The sequence below is a fragment of the Aquila chrysaetos genome, chromosome 20, assembly GCF_900496995.4.
Source record: "Aquila chrysaetos chrysaetos chromosome 20, bAquChr1.4, whole genome shotgun sequence".
NCBI classification, from domain to species: domain Eukaryota; kingdom Metazoa; phylum Chordata; class Aves; order Accipitriformes; family Accipitridae; genus Aquila; species Aquila chrysaetos.
The window spans coordinates 19,354,409-19,372,387 of NC_044023.1; the positions used below are offsets into that span (position 1 = coordinate 19,354,409).

Below are 17,979 nucleotides of genomic sequence, written 5' to 3' on the forward strand. Positions count from 1 at the left end.
ATCTTTTATAAGCAATAGACAACCAGCATGCCCAGGACTTAGCCCATCCACTGCATGCTGAGTACTTTAGAAGCAGTTGTATTTTGGAGGATGATTGCAAATCTCCAATGAGATGAGGGGAGGCCTATTTTTTTTTTTATAATCTAATTATTTTTAATCTAAATATTTCATTGAACCCCTCCAACAGCAAGGATTTTGTTGCACCTCTATGTGACTGTCAGTCTGGCTCTACATATCAGTGTATAATCTTGCAGGCCTGTAAAACACCTGAAAACTGGTACTGAACTGCTTACATCCACGATTATCCTGCCTTCAAGCTCAGGGTGAAAGTAAATCAGGCCTGCATAGTGGTTGTTTTGATGGGATTTCTATCAAGGAATTAAGCTTTATAAATGAACTAAATGCTCATTAATAGGTTTGAAATGTCTGTTTTTCATAGCTTTTAAATGTCTAATACCCAATTAGATTCAAAGGTCTTACTGTCTCCCTCCAGCAACAACTGATAATAACCCCAAGGACATTTGCATTACTACTCCAGATTAGAAGGAATACAAATAATAATTAATTTTTTTGAGCTTTCAGAAACATAGGGTAAAGTTGACTAAAGAAATTGGCATTGGGCTCCACTTCCACCTTGAAGAGAAGCAAGCCACTCTGTGAAAGTGATACATGTATTGGAATCTAAAGCCAACAGCATCCCTAATAGGGAGCAGTTATACAATCAAATAGTAAAAATTATGAAGCTTCTGAAATACTTATCGCTCTTATTAGTACTGAATTTTCTTTATCATCCAGGTTGGTTACTTCTGTTTAGTACAGGCATCTTTCTAGCTTGTATCGCCTTAGATCTAGGAGACTGATTTGGCATTTGACCCTTCCTTCTATGAATTGAAGTGGTAAAAATGAGACATATTGCTTCATTCCTCCTGCCTCATTGACGCCCGAAGATTACAGGTATCCATCTTAAACATACTGGGACAAATGAAATCTTTTGCAGGCCAGTGCAGCTCTGTTGCTTTAATGGAATTACTCATCACTTTGCCACTGACCCTTAGGCTAAGATATTCCATGCACCCCAGTTTGCCATCTTTAGGTAGCAAGCGCTGTGGAGACCCTTGGATATGTGGATTCTGCTCTAACATGTATGTTGCTGAGAAAATCAACAACTAATGAGTGTCTATATTGTTATTCTATGTTTTGCTCTACTGACACAACTGAGGGCAAAATTCTGACTACCTTGCCCAAGTACAGCAGAGAATAGAATTGGTCTGGAAAACTTTTAGGGGTGAATGAAACAATATCTTTAGGTCTTCCCCAGCACTGGCAGTTGAATGAAATACAGTTTTCTCTTCCTTTGTGGAACAAATTTACTTAAGGCAATCAAACCTAAATAAACCTTCACTTATATTTTCATAGTCAATATCCAGCACAGGAGTGTGACTTTAACCCTATCACCCAGAGAAGTACCACTGTCTTTACTGTACATCCATTCCACTTTTGTGGCAATATTCAAAGTCTTACATCTCCAAGGACCCTCCAGTTCAAAGATCAAGGACCACTCAGTTTATAAAACTGTAATTAGGAGTGGTGAGCTGGGACCACTGCAGATTTCATATACTCCCTCTCTATTGGAAGAGAGTCTTTAAATCTGCTGTTTTACAACTTAAAGGAAGGGCTGTCTTGATTAATTCATTTGGTCATAGTCCTGAAGCTGACAAGGCATCTTCCAGGAATTTGAGCCCCCTGGGATCCTTGTCATCAGTTTTTAAATGTGCTTTTTTTGTGTGTGGTGTTCTTATCTGGAAACAGTTTGCTTGGATTACAGCATTCATCTTATAAGCATTTGGCATTTTCTGTTACATGAAACTGAGGGGTATTTCTTTGCTATCAGTCTTCTATAAAGCTTTTCAATCCAATGACTTAATTCAGGCTGGGAGAAGAGAGTGAAAAAAGCTTCTGGACCCAAGTCAGCAAAATTCAGGAAACAAGTGTCCAAGCGTGTATGTAAAATTGCATCCACTGACTTCTGAGTTTTTAGAAAGAAATTCTAAAAAGGTCATTTAGCTCCCTAAATGCGGGGATTTAAGTTGGATCAGAATGCTCTGCTAAGAATAGTCTCGGCAAAAGTACAAGGCTTGTACTTTTACTCCAGCCCCTGCAAACCAGGTAAAAAGCTGGAAGATTGTGAAAGAACTGGGAAATTCCCTGAGTGTCTCCAGGACAACTCTCCTTCTGCAAAACCAGGCTCATGGCATTATGTCCTTCCCACTTTATTACGTCTTGTAAAAGTCTCTTAAAGCCCCTGGGTAACCAGTGAGAGGGGTGTGCCGGGGAAAAGGCATTTCTGAGTGCTGCAATATAGGAAGGTTTTGGTATTACCCCAAGGAATATAACCCCAGGACCAGGCTGCGGGATGTTCTGGTGTGGTACAGTTAAGAATAGTCTGCTCCTGTATTGGATTTCTGGGATGTACCTCTAAAATGTGGCACAACTGAACCCAATGGGATTACTTCTGAAATAAGGTATTATTTGAATAATGTGAATAATGTCACTACAGCCAGGTCTATGATATGAGTAAATCTCCCTTTTCATATGAACTGTAGTCCTTGGAGGGGTGAAATATAATCCTGAACAGAGGCTCTATTTACCACTTAAGCCCTATTTTATGGTTTAAGTGCTGACCTTGTACTGACCCTCAGTACAGGGCTGAATTTCACCCTACAGCGAAAATCTGCTGGCTAGAGCAGCCGATTAAAAAAATTGGGGCTAGACTTTTTACTATTTGCAAGACAATGAAAACAGGCTTATTTTAGACAAAAATGTTTCTGATTTATGAGAATTTCAGTGCAGAAAGGGACTATTTTGGAGAAAGTCTTGAGATTAGAATTTCAGTTATATTTTTGGCAGGAGAGCAAGGAAGCCATTTCATTAACTTTTCACTGGAAGTTATATATGGAGGGCATTTGTGTACACAGCTGGGCAGCATAAAACAGGAGGGCTTTGTGCGAAAATATCCTGAAATGAAATTTCATTTCTGTGCAACTTGGATCTGCGTTCCTGGGCTGCCGTGGCCAGTTTTGAATGAAACCGTAGGAGGGCAGTATTAGGCCCTCGCACATTTTCCCTTGCATTCGCAATGGATGCAGAAATAGCGAGCAGACCACTGCTGGTCCCTGTGCAAAATCAGTGTCACCTTTCACAGCTTTATGTCAGTCAGATAGCTCCTGCCCGCTCCCATGTATCCATATGGCTGTAATCATCAAGTGATACCAAGAGATATGTTTGTAAGGAACTCCAAAAGCCACATGCTGGGGCTGGTGTGAATTGAGCTCTGCTTTGACCTCCCTTCCCACCAGACGGCTGCTAATCTGGCACTAAATCACCACTACGGTGGAAAGAGCTCCCAGTCCATGTGGCAGAGGCAGCTCTGTGGTCGTGGCTGCGCTGTGCAAGGTGGGAGCATCCCCGGGTCAGGTCCTGGGAGCGTTTCTCATCCCTGGGCACTGCGCTTCTAAAGGCATGTCTTGAGTAGCTTCCAGATTTCACAGGACCCTCTAATAACTGTGCTTGATTAGGAGGCCACAGAGATGTTTCTTGCTTGGGGTGTGATGGTCTGCTTGTTGCACGTCTTGCGGGTGCATGAAACAGGTGAGGACACAGGCCCGTGCAGAGGATGTTTCTTTAGTATTACCTTCAAGTTACATTGGTGGTTCTTTACTTATAAATGCATATTCCTATTTTATACGCTTTGTCATTTATGTCATTTTGTGCATGTCGGGGCAAAATGTGAATAAGTGGGGATAATGCATGTGCTGAGGATTCCTGCTTTAGGTTTGCAGGGCAGAAATGCAGATAACTTTGCAAGTGTTTCTTTGCAAATGAACCCATGTTTCACTCTGTCCTGTTTTGTAGGTGTTGGCATGGGGAGCTCTCTCCGTCCAAAACTGCCTCCCATCTTCAATGACGAGCTCTTCCCCGTGGGAAGAAGCAAGCAGAGATAACTGCCTCTGTTCCTACACAAAACAGGAGTCATTGTCTGGCTCTACCCCTACGTCCCAGGCTTTCCTTGAGTTGGTTCTCATCAGTGCTATGGTCAGACAAACAGAACTGCCTTTTCTCAGTGCTCATTCATCCCAATTCTGGTTGAGTTGCACATGATGGTCTGATGCATGCCCCCCCCCAAACACAGGTTTTCTTATCTGTTGTGTGATCTTTAGAAACAATAGTCCTGAGGAATACGCCATACTATCAGAAAAGATTGCTGGTATATATTCTTCCACCCTGAGATATCTTGGGACAGGACTGTGATCATTTCACCATCCTTATTTGCACTCTCAAACCAGGGAGTCTCTCATGTTGTCCCCATTCAGACTTAAGCGCTAAGTGCCTTAGGAGGTACGGAGCTGGTTTAGGAATTTCTTAAAGTCTAGCAAATCTAGAGCACGCATTTACCAGTCTGCTTCCCTGTTTAAATGTGTATTATTTCATTATAGTTCTACTATCTGCTACGTGCTGTGGAGGACCTCAGGTCCTTCACCAAAAAAAGGCTTGTAGGATAAGCAGGAAATAAAAGGAGAGGGCAAATGTGTCATTGCCTATTTAAAAAAATACAGTCTAGGGCCATGATTATGTAGATGTTTCTCTCCAAGACTGTGCTGGCTTGTGCAGCATTATTTTTTCCCCTGTGTCATCTTTAACTCCCATCAGTCTTCTGGTGCACCCGTGGCAGGGGTGTGGGAGCGCAGCAGTGGGTGCAAATGACTTGCTGAGAAGTAGAGGCATGAGTAGGACCATTTATGCTCTTCCTGCTGATATGATAAGATACAATCCTATATGCACAGCCTAATGTTTTTCTATAATACTTTTCGCAAGGCTGGCTTGGTTTCTGTTTTGCTTTGTGGAAGAAATTTTCCCTGAGAATGAGGCTTCGATTTCCGCTTTTAGAGGCTTCAAGACAGAAGCAGAATATCTCCTTCCAAAAAAAGTAGAAGATAAATAACTGGCATCCAGATTAACCCCCACCCCACTGCCTTGCACTGATTCAACAGCTTCAAATATTGAAAGCCAACAAAAAAGTAATAGGTACCTTATTTTGACGTTGACCCACTGCACTACCAGTCTGTGAGCTATTACTTTGCAAAGCATTAGGAAAAAAATGAAGTCTAGGAAAGATACAAAAGCCACAGCCTAGTCTATATTTTTTGTTTATTTCTGATACTATGTGGTTCATGATTGTTTCTTTTAGAAGGAACAAATAATCAATACAAAACCATGAATAAAAATAACTTTTCTTTAAAACTGGATTCTAAAAGAACATATAGTCTTCTTACCGTGCCTGACAATTCTGTTCTCCACAATTCATTGTTTATTGGAATGCCTGAAATCTATACATGAGGTATTTTTAAAACATTTAAACATAGAAGTTAAGCTTCTGCTCCAGACAATTTGGTTCATCATATTCTAAAAACCCACTGTGTTCCACAGAAGTGCTTAAAGCAAAGAAACAATAACAAAATTTTTAAAAAGCAAACTTCAATGTAAGAGAAAATAATGTCCACATTCTTATCTCAAGGAAAATATGCTTTCCTTATGAGAGGCGTTTCAGCTATTTACTGACTCTGCTGCTGTACAAGACCTTCAAGGCCCAAATCTGCTCTGTGGCACTTTAGAGAGAAGACGTGCCAATAGACAATGTTTGGCTGTTTCTGAAAGAGATTATAGCTCCTCCAAGGACTAAACAATGAAAACGTTACTAGTGATCTAGAAACTCTGGATGGTGTCTCTCCTTAGGAAGTGGAGAAAAAACATTGTGGATTAGCATTACCAAGTGAAATGAATTCAGGAACGTACAGGTGTGAGAGATGTCACCTGGCTACTGGAGTAGGTCTGGACCAGAGGATAAATAACTGTACGGGACTCTGAGGGCCCATGCCATCGGTCTTATCCTGCTCGGAGACGTGGACCAGCTAAAGTCCTCTGTAGCTTTATACCCCTTTTGTAAAGTTGCAAATCTCTTGGGCCCTACTCTCTTCTGATGGAATAAATAATCAGTTCAGTTACGTGTTTGCTGTTTACAAGCAAAAGTGCAAAGCTATCTTGTAGGATCAGACCCAGATCTCACTCAGTTGTATCGCTGCCTGTGATGCTCAAACTGCAAATCTTCTGCTTGCAGAGTTTTGACCGAAGTTAGCTGATGCCTTGCAAGCAGAGGATTTTGGGTGTCCAGCCAAAGTCTGCATGTTGGCCAGTCTGCTCTGCTCGAGCACGATTTTTTTCATTCTGTGGAAGTGCTGCATAAACAATGAAGACTGCAAGGCAGACACGTTAATTTAGGCCTACTTTATTGCAAACTCTCTTGCGTCTAGAAGATCTAACATACAATTAACTACATGAGCTTAAAATAGTGATGCACGTTTTACAGGTGACATAATAGTGGCTATAAATGAGCCTTTTCCTCAATACCCCCCTAGATAATGTTTTCAAAATGCGAGGTGACTTGTTGAGTCTTCCCAAAATACTTTTGTTAGGATTAGAATATAACTGTTCTCATTAAAAACCATAATATGCACCTAACCATGGATATTTCGTTTGTATCATGTGCATCTTGAAAGCCTCTGCTTTGAGACTCTATTTAATTCAAGTTCTTCTTGTGTGTTTGAAATACAATAAAGTGACCCTGCTAGAGCCAGCAAATGTACATAAAGACGTAATAAGCTATGTACTAAACTGGCAAATCAATTTTTTCAGCAAGAAATATATCCTAAGAACCTTCCCTCTTCATGTGTACCGGGATACGCAATAAGAAAACCTTTACAATCGTATGTCTTTTTCTTCTAAAATAGTTTAACAAACAGAATGTAGTATTTGAAATACTGGTATTTGATGCAGATGAGTTACTTAATACCTGTCATTTTTCAGCCTTTAAAACTGGGAAGGTGCCCATACTTGTTTTTTATAACTTCTCTACTTCTGAGAGTCTATATTTGATAAACCGCTGACAACAGATGCTACTTTGTTCTAAGATAACACGCTGCCAAATCCAAAGATTCAGGGTTGATCTTCACTTGTGTTTGAGAAAACCAAACAAATATTAATCCAATTCAGTAATCGTTTAAGTTAATTAAAACTTTTCGTCAGAATTAAGAAGATGATCCACGCTTCTTAGTGGCTTACAGTTCAGGTCAAATAAATCTTCCCCAGGAATGCAAGGATATTATCAAAATGAGCTTTCGGTTACTTTAAAATTTGGTAATTTAGGCCTTTCTGCACCGTAAGGAAATGTACATGCATGTTTCGTAGAAGTCAAGCTATGGAATTCCTGTGGTAGAAATCCCTGGCCATATTTAAGCCTATAAGGTATTCTTATGCCTTTTTCTTCAAAAAAGAATTTTTAATAAATGAGAAATATCTCTGAACACAAACGAGTAACTAATAACTCAGCAATGTAACTTACCTTTCTTCAGCCAAGAAATATTTTGCTTCTCATGTTCAAAACTATCTGCTGGTTTAATTTTTACCTTGTCTGTCTCGGCTTCTGACATCTGTGGGGGAGAAAAGAATTTTGGGATGTCAAGTTCTCTTAAAGAAAGTTTGTGACAAAGAAATATGTTCTCTGTTTAGGTTCTTGCTAAAATAAATTGTGCTTGCTTACACAGACACATTTTTTCCTGCAGATTATTGATACTATGTAATATCTGAGTCGTTAAATTTATGTTCTGTTCCTAAATGCTTTATCAATATTACATAGTTGCTGTTTGTAGATGGATTCTTTTGAAATGTAACTATAAATTACATTATGAAATGAATGAGTGATATGCTCATAGCATGCTGGTAATAGATGTACATATAACACATAGAATAGATACGGTCTGGCTAAAAAGGAGGCACCCAGTCTGCCTGTTTATTGTGGTTCAAAGTTGCTGTAAAGCCTGCTGTCAGATAGAGGTATAATTATGTAAATAATGATAAATATTTATAAAGGCAACTTGAACAAAGTGTATCCAAAAAAAAAAAATCTTTACTGCCACTTGCAACAATTTATTTGCTGTAATGCAAAGAATCACATGCAAGTTACAGTACCTGAGGGTATTATGTATACAGTAGCTATCAGCCCGTACACTGTGGTTTACTTCCATTGCCTGCTAGGAATAAGATTAGGCTGTCCGGGCTTCTTCTAACTGCTTTATATTTTCACTGAATCCAGTTAGCGAAAGCATTTCTCTATTTTTACCTGTATCTTCCAACCGGGGGTGAAAGCAGCAGGGTTCAGACAGCGAGGAGGAGTGCTTTCGGCCGAATCCCTCGCTGTGTGTTGATGTCCAGCATTCCCATACACTGACAAAACCGAAAGGATGAGCAGTGCACTCTCTGCCTGCCTGCTGTGTGGTGCTAGATTTGTCTTGCTGCCAGAATCAGCCAACTTATTGCTGAGGTTTTTTTTTTTTTTTTTTTTTCCTTCCCCTTTTTGTTTGCATGCACTTCTAGAGCTGGGTAGGGTAGGGAAGGAGGGGGGTAATCGGCCTCCCCAGCGCTACCAGAGCGATAAAAAAATCGAAAGCTTTGCAAAAAGAAAAATTGGTTTGGAAAGGTTATTATTGCAGTTCATAACCCAGTGAATCTGCAAGAGGAGGAAGAAAATAAAAAGGGAACCAGGAAATTAATAGCGACAAATCAGATAAATGTGTCAATGTCTTGGCTAAATGTAAGTTAAAATACTGAAGGATGTAGGAATTAGACCCTAAATGTCTATTTATAGCTGCCACTTTGGCAAAGAAATGGTCTAATCCTGTGGGGAGCCGGGTGCTGTGACCCCCCCCCCGAGCTCAGAGGGGTGGAATCCCTCCCCAGCCAGGAGGGCAGCTCTGCGGAGACGAAAAGTCGTTAACTCCATTGCAACGGGGCTGACTGGTCTCTAGTGGGGACGGCCCTTGTGCTGGGTGGGCTCGACAGGCAGCAGCACAGAGGGCAGGGAGACAGGCTGGACTACCCCGTACCTTGAAGGCACTAAAAATTTAAGGTGATTAGTTGGCTTTAAAAATTCTCATGCCGTAGTTACCAGCAATATTGCTCTAATGTTAGTGGGAGTAGGGTGAAGCCTAAAGAGAACAAGATTTTAGGGTGCTCAGATGTTGCATCTTACTTTTTTGTAGGACAAAAAGAAAATGTCACTCTGCTTCCCAGAACTGAATTTTGAAAATGTTGGTTGCTGAGCACATTCAGAATTACTCAGTTATCTTACCTTTTAAGCAATATTTACAAAATTTCAAGCAGCATTTGTCACCAGATACTATAATCCAAGATCCCAGTGCTTAAGTGTGGCCAATAAATAATAACATATTCCCTTTGTTATGACAATTATCTTCCTCTACTCTCCCATCACATGTCATTCTTGCAAGAAAAAAAAATGTTTTCTTTCTTTTTTTTTTTTTTTTTTTTTTAAATCTCCTGTGCTAGCATGACTGAGATTCTTCTACCATCTTTAGCTAATTGTGAACTGCATGGTAAGTGCCTACTTACATCTCCAAATTGCAATGATTAGTCTTGCATGGTTTGAAAACCTATTTTAAGCAGGGTACTTTGGGAATAGTTGCAACCACAGGGGGGAAACATCTAGGGGTAATATTTTAAGATCTTTGTTCCATTCCCCTTGGATGCAGCTTTGAGAATAATGTATTTTCAATTGCAGTTCCCCTCTTTCTCCCAGAAACACTTACCTATTTTTTCCATGTTGTTGCACCTGCAATGCTTTAAATTTAATCAGTAGTGCTGGTTCTTCAGCTGGATTTGTCAGGGCAGGCTATGGAGCTCCTGGTGGGTCCTAATAAAATCAGCTGGGCTCCACACAGATCAGCCTAGACCTATCTGATTGCAACTTGGACCTGATGCTACTGTGCATTTCAGAAGCATTGTTTAAAATGAAGATATGGGTTGTTTCCAAAACAAACTAGAGAGAAAATTCTTTCTCTCTAGTTCATTTGGCACCCCCTCCCTGTTTTCCTAGAGACTTTGTCAAAATCCTAATGTCTCCCAAAGAAAGTAAAACAGACCAGAAAAGCCCCTCCAAAACCACAGCCCCTGAAAGCTGCTGTTGCTTGAAATAACAGCCCCTGAAAGTCTTGTCTTTAAGGGTTTTTCTCACTTAAGCTCTCCTTAAAACCAGCAGGAGCTAGGACTGAGTCTAGGCTCAGCCTGCAGGAACGCGAGAACCCAGCATCGCTGGCAGCCCATTGCTAAATGTGTCCCCCAAACTATGACAAGGCCAATTTGACAAAACCAAGCAAACACAAACCTGACTTCATATCTGTGCTTCAACAACGATGACGCAGACTACTGTTCTGAGCTGATCTCCTCATCTGGTGTTCTGAGCTGAGATGCCCTGTAGGACCCCTCTGTGTGTTGCTAGCATGCAAATCTGCAGAAGTTACCTAACCTGAACCTCAGGAAATAGCCCACCAGTGAGTTAAGAAAACATTAAATGACTTTCTATTTGGAGTATTCTCCATTGCTGACATTCAGTTAACGGTCCTAATGTTTTCAATCCAGGAACATTAAATGTAACCTTTCTTAATCTCGATCAGCTCCAGTTTTCTACTGAGACAAGTTTCTGTGTGCTATTTTTTGCCTCATTTAATTAAGTTATTTTGGATAAATGCATCAATATTTCTGTTTCCTAATCAATCTTAAAGTAGTTAGAGGAAAGGCAGGCTTGCCATGCATCCTTGGTAATGCCAGGCTTTGCAAAGGAGGAAAAAAAACATTATGAGAGAAGGTCATTAAAATATTGAGTAAACTTGTTTCTATTAAAGCTGTAATTGAATTTTTAAAGCCATGGCCCATTTTAAACACCGAACTTTAGTTTATGGTTTGATAATTCATTTCACTTTTATTTTATAGGTTTTATTTTATAGCTATTAAATAGCTATGGGCCATCACTTGTTCCTTTTCCTTCCAGATTGTGAAATAGGGCATTTATATGGAGGATTAAAAAAAAAAAAAAATCATAATGCCAAAATAGATGTGATATCAATCAGTTGCCAGATAAATGTACTGTATCAAGTGCTTGTTGAGATTTGAGAGTATATTTTTCTGGTCTGCTCAACTGGGAGTGCATTCAAGTCTTTGCAGAGTTGGGGAATAGGAAACTTTAATAGGTTGTAATAACCACCAAAGCAGAGGAAAAAACCTCATTGTTGGTCCTAGCAAGCATCAAAACTGTCAAGGTTTCCTTGTGTGCTTAATGTTAGATCAGGAGTCCAGAATCAGATCCTGTCCTGAGTCAAAGAGAGGATGTGTAGCTGTAGCCAGGAGAGGTTTTAGTTACATCCATGGGTACAGCATTTACAACATTATATTTCACTACTTAAAGTAACTTTTTACTTGAGGATATGAACTGTGTGCCTAGAGGTTGAATTTTTCCAGCATGGATTTTCTGCAGCAGAGCATTAGATTGAGCAGTTATTTCTTTCTTGCACAATCCAGGTACAAGTTAGCCACTTGTCCACTGGCAAGTGGCGCTCTGTAGCTTTGGAATACCCCACAGTGCAGTAAATGTGGTTTAAAAAAAAAAAAAAAAAGTATGATGGAACTATGCCTTTGCTCCCTTTTGCACCCTGGGGTGATCATTTCCAATAATAAAGCGAGTATAATGTGATGTGCCCTGTCAAAGTTAAGGAATCTCTTCTTGATCATGCATCTGTAGGTAGAATATTAAGTTGTGGGAACACGATATACAGCCAAATTATCCTGGTGATTACATGTAAAATGCATGGTTTTTTAGCCGAACCATCATGTCCTGTGAGTGCTTCAAATGCAAAACAGCCTGTTTATAGAGACTACCTCAAACTGGCACTGACAAATGATCTATACGCTGCAGAGGCTCTGAGCAGTACAGAGACAGTAGGATTTTACTCCCCATCACTCTGCCTAGATAATTTTTCAATAACTCTGTGTCTTGCAAGGGGAGACATGTGGCTTGATTTCGCTTTTTCACTAAGTGCCACTGTAGGTTGGTGAATGTCTGGGAATATGCTTAGTCTGGAGGATGGAATAAAAGCTTAAAAAGGGTTGCAAAGGCGGGTTTGCATAGACGGCACTAATAATGTAGAAGCAGCACAAACCAGTAAGATTAAGAATGCTCCATATTTCCACTGAACAGTAAAGAAAAGAGAGATGTCTTTCATCTTCCAAGAGATCAGGAGGGAGATTACTTGGTGTCTATGCTAAAAAGTGATGATGGGGACAACGTTAGAAGAGTAGGAAGGGCAAGTGTGAAATAAAGTTGAGGATGATAGTGTGGTGCTGGGATGGGCAAGGCAGAAAGACCCAGCCTCTAAACCTGGAGCCACGAGCGCCCTGTCCAAGCTGGGAAAGGTCTCCGAATGCAGCAGTATGCTTTGGCCATTTTCCCTCCTACCAGCAGCAAACTCTTAGAGGCCCCAGTCAAAATTAAAGCCCAGGCTTTATAATGGTTTTATGGTAACATATGAATTATGTGTGCCTTTGTATATCCTGGTTTCAAGCAGAAAATCCTCCCACGCTGTTTCATGTTTTGTCCATCATGAGCCAAGTTCTCCATTACCTCTGTGTGTGCTGTCTTTATAGATGCTTTTGCATTTCCCTGCTGGTTAGGTGGGTGCCTTTGGGTGGAAAGTACCTTAAACGCAAGAGCTTTTAAAAAAATTGATACATAGTATGTTATGCTACAATTTGCCCTTTTAAAGGCTCGGTTTGGTGTGTTTGGAAAGGCAGGTGAAAGAGGTTCCTTGGGTGGATCCCACCAGCCCAAGGGACATCTGTTAGAGGAGACCTTTCTGGACAAATATTTGAAAGCCTCTTGAGCATTACAGCCAAAATTGGGAAAGACTCGATATGATGAGATGGAAAATAAGCTGAATAATTGCTGTGATATCTGGTATAATGGAGACGGGAACATGACCATCTCATGGAGAGGATCTGTCCTTTGGCAGATGGGTGTAACCAGCAGTAGTTACAAGACTTTTATGGGAGGGTTACAGGAGTTTGTGTAACAGGTGCAAAAGATGAGGGCTGTATCTTCATTGCAACCGTTCATTACTGCTGCCTAGAAAATGGCTATCCCGGATTATTGCAAGGCCCCTAGTTGAATATTTCTACAGGAATTTTAAAGAATCTCGGGAAACCATTTATTCCCTGTTTAGCTCAATGCAGGATCAACTTGTGTCTCCTTGCCAATACTCAGACAACCTGTTCTTGAAGTCCCACGAAGACATCCAGGTACATACCCTTTCCAGGCAGTCTGCTCCTGTGCTTCTCTATCCTGATAACAAATACAAAACCTTTTCTTGATGTCTAACCTAACTTTTCCTTTGCTGTAGAGTCAACCCATTACCTCTTGTTCTTTCCATTCTCCTTGTGCAAAGCTGAGTTTCCTATCCCTTTGCGACAATCCTTTCAGCAGATAAGGGAATGTTATCACATGTTCCATCAGCTTTTTTCAACACTTACATTTAGATCATATTCACTAGCCTATGGTCAGTCTTATGACCTTTGCTGGAGCTTCACCTTTCTGGTAATGTGGTGTCCAAAAGTGGTCACGTTCCTCCTAAGACTTTGCCCACGTGGGATAGAGCAGTGAGGTTACTGGCATGTTTTACAAGCTTTCTTCCTGTTTATGCATCCCAGTATGATGTTTGCCTTTTTCATGACAGCATGAAATTGCCGATTTATGTTTAGTTTATAACCCGTCCTGTTCCCCAGATTCTGTTCTGCAGCATAGCAACGTAACCAGTTGTGGTTTGGGGATTTTTTTATGCAACTGATTATTCCTACCTAAGCATAGGATTGTGCAGCTGTGCTTCCTGAACTTCATCCCAATCTTCTCCATAGTATTTCCCTGGTTTGTGAAGATCATTTTGAGCTCTTGTCCTGTCCTCTAATGTACTTATTAGCCCCGACCTGTTGTGGTTGGGCTGGTGGATGTTTGCAGAATTGCTGTGGAAATCACTTACCTCTGCAATATAAGGCATTTGGAGACGGTCAGAAACGAAGCTTTATGTTTCCCAAACTGCTCTTTCATGGATGGCACGTGTGCCCCCACCATTTATTCCCGTACAGGAATCCATGAATACCTTTAATCTCTGGCTCTCTTCATGGTTTGATAAACTACAGAGGCAGCTTCCTGAGTATCAGTATGACACATCTGGGTGCATAAGTACATATGTGGGGCCATAGAGAAAAATCCCTCATGTTTTCAGCAAGTGCAGAGTGCGTAATAGGATTGCTGACAGCCACATCACAGTGTCTTTAACATTATTTGCAAGCCAGGTAGGCGCAATGGTGATTTGCTACGTGTTTGATCATATGTAAAAAGCAAGTGGCAAGTACTTTTTAAATGAAATCTGAGAATCTGAGCACTTACAGTCTCCTTTGCTGACCGGCAAAGCTTGACAGCACCTCCCTAAACAGCACTATCCCAGATAAGATGTCAGTGAAAACACTGCTGCTCTTAAACAGAGAGAAAACTGACTTAAGTGTTTTCCCTTCATGCTTTTAAGTAAGTTGCTTCCCAACAGTGGTTGAAATGTGGTCACCTTCTCAGAGGTGCTGAGTAGAGCTGAGAGGAGGGGGTTTGTCTAAGTTACTCTTACGAGGAAAAGACAAAATTAGATCTCTACCTTATTCCAGGAAGATGTCAAGGAAACTTGTAGCTGCCTTGAACTCAGCACTGCTATTTCTCAGCTAGCCACTACTGAAATGAGAGTCTTGTTCTTTTGCTTAGTTTGTTTAAATCCTTATTGGGCCAGAGAGAAGGCAGCAGTAGAGAGAAAACCCTTCGGTAGGGTCTTCCTGGGGTTGTTATGGTTATTCACACCATCCGGGCATCTGGTATTATCCTGCAGTTTGAACCCTAGGTTTCCCACAGCAGAGTTTCAGGCTCCAGATTATCTAAAAAAATAATTTGAGTGGTACAGCAGTAGGAACAGCTCGAGCTGGGTGCCTCCAAAGAGGGACCCTGAACAAAGAAATCTCTGGGCATTTATACCCTTACGATCTATGCACCCACCCCTCGCGTGCTCTTCACATGCCTTTTGGTCCAATGGTGATTTCTGGTCTGGGATCTTCTAAAACCATACTGGATTCCTTCTTTGTCTCTGGGCAGGCTGTTAACTGTTCTTATCTTGTCGAGTTGCAGCTTCTGCTGATGGTTGTAACCTTCTTATCTTCTGGTTTGCGCTGGCTCTGGAGGCCCCTCTTTTGATTAATTAGGTAAAAGTTCAGCCTATCTAGGTGAAAGTTCACAGTTTGTGGTCTAAGGCTTCAGCAAATCTAGCTACTCCTGCTAAGTAATGCTAAACAAACAATATACCAAATTGCACAACATTATGCTGTAACCCCTGAGTCCTAATGCTAAATGACTGACTCTGAGCGATTCGTTCTATTTAAAACTTACTTATTTAAGCTAAATGACTAGTATTTCTTAACAGGGTACAAGAAACCTCAGGTCAAGCTCCTTCTGAATGATTATATTACCTTTTAGCTGGAGTGAAAAACAGGACTAACAGGAGAGATTAAGAGCTCATCCTAAAGGAACCAATAGGTTGGTGGTAATGGGAGTTACTTGGGATCTCTCTTGCTAATGCTTCTATGAGACGCTTTGTAAAGGTCTGTGATTTGGACTAGTGAAATGAGAAAAATTGTGAAGTCTCAAAGTTTCATGGAAGAGGAAGTATGTTTCCCCGCTTGAGCACACATGACTGCAACTGAAGTCAACGTGAGCTCTGGGAGTTCAGCACCCTGAAAATAAGGCCTGATGTCTAAATGAAATTGAACTTCAAAAAGAAGAGTAGTTTTCTGGCCCTTTTGGAGCCAAAACAAAAAAAGTATTTATTCTATTTGATCAGCTATTCACAAATGATGCCTTTGTATCTTTCAAATAACTGCAAACCAAATTTAAAACTAGAAGCTCTCATCTTTGATGTTATCTACAGATAAGATAGAGCTTTGAAGCACTAACAGAGACTAATTGGAACAGAATACCAATACAACCGAAAATTAATGGAAAACACAAGAACTGTTTGGAGCTCTATCACTCTAAACTGGGACCGTTCTTTTCAAATGCTATAGAATTTCAGGGAAAAAGTGCAGTTCTCTGGACTGTAGATGAAAGAAGACAATCGTCTGATTCAATGTAGCATGATACTTCAAAAACAATCATAGGGTTTAAAGTTATTTGTATGTATTCATTGTATTTTTAAGTATCAAATTCTTTCAAATATGTAAAAGGCTGGAAGAGGGTGGGGAAGGTGTGTCACAGGTGAAACAGTATCAAATTCATATTTTTATTTGAAACAGGCTCTTTTTTCCTGTTTTGTTTTGAAGACAGCATTTCTTTCCATCCTGAGCTTGAAAAGAATTTGTCAAAGTTGCTGGAAGGGAAGAAAAAAAAAAAAAAAAGTAGTGCTATATATAGAAAGCATGCAGATGAGAATAGAGCAAAATTATATCTGCAATCAACCCTAGACCTGAACGTAGATCATAAATTGTCATCAGGCCTAGCAGTATGCAAGTGATACAAAGGAGACTAAAATTTGCCCTGGAATTTCAACCCATCTCTCAGGTCAAGCCCGCTCTGACGCTCTATGAAGTTCAGTTGGCTGATGGTGAGACAAACCAGGGAAGGGAGAGAGCGGAGTGGAAATGTGCTTTGGGGCCATTCTGGGGTTCAACTTGCCCTAGTGCAAGCTCAGGCAGCACTTTGGATGTGCTGCTTTGCACTGTGGGCAACCTCAGACCCTAAGCTGGGATGACCCTTTCCAAGTTTGCCAAGGCAGTGGAATTGAGATACGTATGTTTGTATCCTTGCTCCTAATGGTGCATGGAGGCGGTGTGCTCTCTAGATCTGTCCAAGAAACCCACTTGGTATTAAAAGCAAATTATTCTGGTTGCTTAGCCAAGTACTCTGATATTAAGCAACACCAGAACTGAGGTTGCTCAGGCAACCTTACTTCTACTCCCTCATTCATTAACATACTAGGTGTGCTGGTTTTGGCTGGGGTAGAGTTAATTTTCTTCATAGCAGCTAGTATGGGGCTGTTCTGGATTTGTGCTGGAAACAGTGTTGATAATGCAGGGATGTTTTCGTTACTGCTGAGCAGTGCTTACCCAGAGTCAAGGCCTTTTCTGCTTCTCCCACCATCCCACCAGCAAGTAGGCTGGGGGTGCACAAGAAGTCGGGAGGGGACACAGCCGGGACAGCTAAACCCAACTGACCCAAGGGATATTCCAGACCATATGTCGTCATACTCAGCAATAAACTAGGGGGAAGATTGGCTGGGGAGCTGCTGCTTGGGGACTGGCTGGGCACTGGTCAGTTGGTGGTGAGCAATTGTTTTCATTTGCATCACTTGTCTTCCTTGGGTTTTATTTCTCTCTTTGTTATTTTCCTTTTCATTACAATTTATTATTATTATTTTATTTTATTTCAATTATTAAACTGTTCTTATCTCAACCCAGGAGTTTTCTCACTTTTACCCTTCCAATTCTCTTCCCCCGCACCGCCATCCTGCTGGGGCCGGGGAGTGAGCAAGCAGCTGTGTGGTGCTTAGTTGCTGGCTGGGGTTAAACCATGACACTAGGTGATCATATACCTGAAGCTACTAATTTTTAGTTCAGACCATACCTTGGGCTTAGACAAGGATTTGTGCAAGACAGCTTGTCCTACCATGGAAAGCCTGGGGAGAGGGTTTCAGAGAGTTTTTCAAATACTGCGCGTGTTTTGCTGAAAATGTGAGGAGCAGGAGGTATGTGGGCATTCTGAAAAAAATCTGTCAAATGTGAGTGAAATCTCCTTTGAAGAGAACTGCTCATCTGTGAGGTCCCAGCATGGAGACTTTTCTGCCTTCCTGGGACATCACTTCACCCTCTGCTGTCTCATCCTCGCACGGGTTACCCAGTCAGCCCAGCCTCTGTACCCATGGCCCCACTTACCTGTTCCTTTAGCTG

At 41.0% G+C, this 17,979-nt stretch overlaps 1 protein-coding gene across 1 annotated transcript in view; it reads right to left on the bottom strand.

Moving 5' to 3' along the window:
* Positions 1-8,423, bottom strand: part of MDFIC2 (MyoD family inhibitor domain containing 2) — a 46,506-nt gene extending 38,083 nt beyond the window's left edge. Inside the window, exons 1-2 of the mRNA XM_029996353.1 lie at positions 8,231-8,423; positions 7,454-7,541 (exon numbers count right to left, since the gene is read on the bottom strand). Of these exons, the coding sequence (XP_029852213.1) occupies positions 7,454-7,541 (88 nt within the window). The 5' untranslated portion in view covers positions 8,231-8,423. The remainder of the gene's footprint in view (positions 1-7,453; positions 7,542-8,230) is intronic.
* Positions 8,424-17,979: the final 9,556 nt, after the last annotated feature.